General features: G+C 39.4%; 1 protein-coding gene across 1 annotated transcript in view; it reads right to left on the bottom strand.

The window, feature by feature from the left end:
• Positions 1–215: 215 nt before the first annotated feature.
• The window catches only part of LOC107104126 (protein NLRC3-like), an 8,311-nt gene continuing 2,778 nt past the window's right edge, over positions 216–5,748 (bottom strand). Inside the window, exons 3-5 of the mRNA XM_015404048.1 lie at positions 2,542–2,620; positions 2,152–2,380; positions 216–2,020 (exon numbers count right to left, since the gene is read on the bottom strand). Of these exons, the coding sequence (XP_015259534.1) occupies positions 216–2,020; positions 2,152–2,380; positions 2,542–2,620 (2,113 nt within the window). The remainder of the gene's footprint in view (positions 2,021–2,151; positions 2,381–2,541; positions 2,621–5,748) is intronic.

Genomic DNA, 5,748 nt, shown 5'->3' with positions numbered 1-5,748 from the left:
TATTAGTGTGGTATTTGCTGTGCTTCCTTCCCCTTTGATAATAATGACATAATTTTGTGACAGATAAAATAATCGTATTGAGTTCTTTTAGATCATTTTTAGTCTGTAAATCAATATTAGTCATGAAATAATAGCTAAACATTATTTTGATCAGGATAATAGTCACGCTTTCCTGGTTCTTGTACTTGGTGTAAGAACCAAAATTATGTTAGTACTTACAGGACTTTGTTTGAAGCTTTGACCACTGGCAGCAGCCTTAGAAGAGCCTCCTCTGAAGCAGAGTATTTCTTCAAGTCAAACACATCCAGATCTTCTCCTGATGTCACTAAGATGAAGGCAAGAGCTGACCAATGAGCAGGAGACAGTTTATCTGTGGAGAGACTTCCTGATCTCAGAGACTGTTGGATCTCTTGGACCAGAGAACGATCATTCAGTTCATTAAGACAGTGGAACAGGTTGATGCTTTTCTCTGCAGACAGACCCTCATTGATCTTCTCCTTTATGTATTGAAGTGTTTCCTGATTGGTCAGTGAGCTATTTCCTGTCTTTGTTAACAGACCTTGTAGGAGGGTCTGATTGGTCTGCAGTGAAAGACCCAGGAGGAAACGGAGGAACAAGTCCAGGTGTCCAATTGGACTCTGTAAGGCCTTCTCCACAGCTCTCTTATGGAGATTTGTTAGTTTTACTGTCTTACATAATTTGGACTCAATAGAAATGTTTTGTTGTTCTTCCATCAGATTGACTCCATCCTTGATGAAGTTTCGATGGACATGAAGAGCAGCCAGAAATTCTTGAACACTCAGGTGGACGAAGCAGAACACCTTCTCGTGGTTCTGGTACAGCCCTCTCTCCTCTTTAAAGATCTGTGTGAACACTCCTGAGTAAACTGAGGCTGCTCTGATATCGATGCCACACTCTGTCAGGTCTGATTCATAGAAGATCAGGTTTCCTTTCTGCAGCTGATCAAAAGCCAGTTTTCCCAGACACTCAACCATCTTCCTGCTCTCTGGACTCCAGTGTGGATCTGTTTCAGCTCCTCCATCATACTTGATCTTCTTCACTTTGGTCTGAACCACCAGGAAGTGGATGTACATCTCAGTCAGGGTGTTGGGCAGCTCCACTCCCTCTCTTGTCTCCAACACATCCTCCAGAACTGTAGCAGTGATCCAGCAGAAGACTGGAACGTGGCACATTATCTGGATGCTTCTAGATCTGTTGATGTGGGAGATAATCCTGCTGGCCTGCACCTTATCTCTGAATCTCTTCCTGAAGTACTCCTCCTTCTGTAGGTCATTGAACCCTCTTACCTCTGTCACCATGCTAACACACTCAGGAGGGATCTGATTGGCTGCTGCAGGTCGTGTGGTTATCCAGAGGAGAGCAGAGGGAAGCAGTTTCCCCCTGATGAGGTTAGTCAGCAGAACATCCACTGAGGTGGACTCTGTAACATCAGTCAGGATCTCCTTGTTCTGGAAGTCCAGAGGAATTCGACTCTCATCCAGACCATCAAAGATGAACAGAACCTGGAAGTGATCAAAGCTGCAGATTTCTTTGGTTTCAGTGAAGAAATGATGAACAAGTTCCACCAAGCTGAACTTTTTCTCTTTCAACACATTCAGCTCTCTGAAGGTGAATGGAAATATGAACTGGATGTTCTGGTGGGCTTTGCCTTCAGCCCAGTCCAGAGTGAACTTCTTTGTTAAGACTGTTTTCCCAATGCCAGCCACTCCCTTTGTCATCACTGTTCTGATTGGTTGATCTCTTCCAGGTGGGACATTAAATATGTCTTCTTGTCTGATTGTTGTTTCTGGTCTGTGTGGTTTTCTGGATACTGTTTCAATCTGTCTGACCTCATGTTCATCATTGACCCCCCCAGTCCCTCCCTCTGTGATGTAGAGCTCTGTATAGATCTGGTTCAGAAGGGTTGGACTCCCTGCCTTAGCGATTCCCTCAAACACAGACTGGAACCTCTTCTTCAGACTGGATTTAAGTTTATGTTGACGAACTGAGGATAAATGCTCTGAAGGAAGAAAGAATATCATTAGCCTAGAAACGATTCCTATTAGTAGACCATCTGTTCATTCTGATCTTCTGACTGGAACAAATTAATCATTTATCCATCAGGTTTAATCATTTTAGAAATCCTCTTACTGATAAGCAAACAGTCAGCCAGCTCCTCCTGCTTCATCCTCCTAAGGAAGTTCAGAGTGATCTTCACCAAAGCCTCTCTGCTGCCCCTCCTCTGCTCTTCATCCTCACCCTCCATCAACCTCGTATCCTCCCACTGACTCTTTGAGCCTTCTGGGTGATCTGGACTCAGAACCTTCTGGATCTTCTTCAGCTCGTTCTTCACAAAACAAACAATGTTTTCCTCCAGCAGCTGAATGGAGAAAGAAATTATAGGACACATTAGACTGAGATCACAGAGCCAAACATCAGATCCATGTTAAACAGACTAACAGTCCTCTGGTCTACAAAGTGCAGGGTGGAGATGACTGTGAATAGAAGCCATAGACAAGTAGTTGTAGTACATGTACAGACCATAAATATGGATTCCAGCTGGGTTTGAAGCTGCTGGGAAGATGGACCACTGGAAACCTCTGAGTTCTGCTGGTTCACTCTGTGGAGGAACCAGGAAACATTAACCCACATTCTGTAGAACCACTCACACATAATGAGATCAATGGCCTTGTAGTGTCCTGCTCAATAACTATAAATTGGCAGACAGACAGGAAGCTCCTGATCAGAGTTTATGTTGCCATGGTAACTGTGTAAGAACATGGCCAATTTTGTTTTTCAAAGCAATATAGTATCAGTTCAGTTGTTCCATTTGCTGAGAAAGATCCATTAACATGAAGCAGAATGTTCAACAGAGCTTCAGTTTAGGACATTTGAATTTAATTTAAAACTTGTCTTTGTTAGATCAATAGTTTCCTATGTCAAAACCTTTTGTTAGTTAATTTCTATTTATTTTCAGTGCCATTAAATATGTTTGTTAAACATTTGTTCATATATCTTGGATTATTCACCTCCTTTAATTCTTCGATTTAAAAGTTGTCTGATTCAACATATAAATTAAAATTAAACGAGAAGAAGAAAAAAAAAAACAACAACAGGAGCACACATTCAGGAACAAAACAATCCTCTAGAGTCTGAACTGAGAACATTATTCTGCCACTGGTGTCAGCTGAAATCTGCCTGACCCCTACTGGACCAATAGGTGGACTACAGACACTAAGAAACACCTCCAACAATGTTTACCCTCACTGGAGACTAAAGTAGTGGAAAAAACATCCAGAAAAATCTAAATGTTTCATTAAAAGGAATAAGATGTGGAATCAGAACATTTTAAACTGAGTTGGTTCATTTTCAAACAGTTAAAACATTTAGACAGAGCTCACCTCTTTGTAGCTGACGGTTGGTCTGATTTAAAATCGATATATTCCTCCTTTGACCAGTCACTCTTAAAGGAAACACAGCTGGGTTCTGGTTTAAGGTTCTGTTGGATCCTGAAGGAAAAACCCTGAATTCAGTCTCAGTCTAATTATGTACTTAAAGTTAAAGTGTGATGCCCAGAAATCTAAGTTTCCCCACAGTAGCTCTAGTTTAAAGTGCATCCAAATATTCCTGGTTTCATTGTAAACCATATATTAATGATAGATTGATAATTAGCTCTGATGATAATTAAAAAGCAATGATGTGTGGGGGGGTTTGAGAGCTGAATTTTTAAAGAGGTCACAAAATTTACCAGTCACCTTCAATCTAACCTAAATACGTAAAAGGGTCTGAGACTAGTTTAAATGGTAATGCAGTGAGAGGGTGTTGATGTTCAGCACAATTCAGAAGAAAAAGCTCACTTTAGCCAAGAATCAGCTTATAACCAGAAATGCCACTAAATTGTGTTAGGATGGATGGCACAGCTGGAACTGAAATTTTCTGCATAAAGACTGACCCTCAGCTCAAAGTCATTTCTCACAACCCCAAAAACACAGTTGTGAGATCTAAATGCGATGTGGAGAGGTGTTATTTCCATGGCAAAGAGCAAGGGAGACATGGGTTATCTCTGCCTTGTGCCTCTTAAAAGTGGAAAATACTCAGAATGAATACCATTTATTTTAACATAGGTGAGTGGCGAGGTGTATAGGAGCTTAATCCAAGAATTAAAAAGTCAGCCAAAGCCAAATTTTTCCAACACACAAAAAAGATATGCCCACTCAACTCTGTCAAATTCTTTTTCAGCATCTAAACTAATCACAAGCTCTGGGTCTCTTGACTTGGAAGAATTATACATAACATTAAATAAATGCCAGATAAACCCTTTCTAGTCTAAATGGATTATTGATGGTAAGAAAACATCCAATCAAATAGCTTAGCTAAGATTTTATAGTCAATATTTAGTAGTGAAATAGGGCGGTAAAAGCTGCACGAAGGTGGATCTTTTTCTTATAGATGCTTGCAAAAGAGGGTGGGGGAATCCAGTCTCATACTCATATTGTGCATGTTGGGACTTAAGTAACAGTTCCTCAACCTCCACTGAAGACAGGCGATCAAAAACAAAGCCTGGTTTTGGCTTAGAAAACATGCAAATTTAACCAGAAGAACAGGGCCGCCCCATACGAGTGGGGGTCATTTGGGTTCTCTGTTATTTCCTTCTTTGGAACTTCTTCTATTACATTCTTGATAACTGCTGCTACTACACACAACTGATCAGTTCAGTAGCGCAGTTCAAGTAGATAATGAATTTTCTATCATACATTTCAGCAGCAGAAGTTTATGTGGAAACTTCAACAACATAAAAGACTGTCTTAATGAGTTTAAACAGCCATTCAGCATCATAACCATCTCTGAAACATTGATCACTCATTAGAAAGGAGCAGATTTTGAGCTGGATTGATATGAGTTCAATTACATCATTAGAAAGGGGAAAAGTGTGGGAGGTGTAGTTGCATATGGTGACAAAAACTTAAAGTAGAAAATATTAGAAAACATAGCCAGAATTACAAAAAAGCATTTGAGTGTTTAAGTTGAAACATTTATGTCAAAACATGTCTTTGTTAGCTGTACGTACAGAGATCCTGGGTCCAATATGGAAATATTTAGAGAATGGTTTAAGCAAAGATACAGAGTTACATCTCAGAAGGTGTTCTTCATCTGTGGGGACTTTAATATAGATCTACTTCACTTAAATAACCATAAACCTACTGAACAGTTCATTAAAACCTTGTACAGTTTGAGCCTTTTTCCTAAAATCACTAGACCTAGCAGATCACACTTAACAGTGCTACATTAATAAATAATATAGTTACATATATCTTAGATAACAACATATAACTTGAATTAATAGTTCAGCATATTAGTGATCATTTGCCAGTCTTTGTTGTCAGTGAAAATTCCTATATAAAAAATAACGAAAAAATCAATTCACAGTTTAAAGAAGTGAGACAACATGAATCCCTCAAATCTTTCAAAAATGCACTTAACTGTGAGTCTGTTTTGCAAGAAGATAATGTCGATAGAGCATATGATAATTTTCTGAATATAATATAAGTAATACATGATGAAAACCTGTCCATCAATAATTTTCTCTCATAAAAACAAATACTCAGTGATGGGCAGTAGCGCCGCTACATGTAGCGAAGCTTTTAGTTTAACTACATTTTCCAGTAGCTTCACTGTAGCGTGAATGCTTTATTTATCAAGTAACTTTCCTGTAGTGACGTTATTGTTTTGATCAAGTAGCGACGTAGC

Source organism: Cyprinodon variegatus, unplaced genomic scaffold (assembly GCF_000732505.1).
Source record: "Cyprinodon variegatus isolate N-32 unplaced genomic scaffold, C_variegatus-1.0 Scaffold1623, whole genome shotgun sequence".
Taxonomy (NCBI): domain Eukaryota; kingdom Metazoa; phylum Chordata; class Actinopteri; order Cyprinodontiformes; family Cyprinodontidae; genus Cyprinodon; species Cyprinodon variegatus.
Note: the sequence above shows the minus strand (reverse complement) of the source record. Positions and strands in the feature narration are given on the sequence as shown.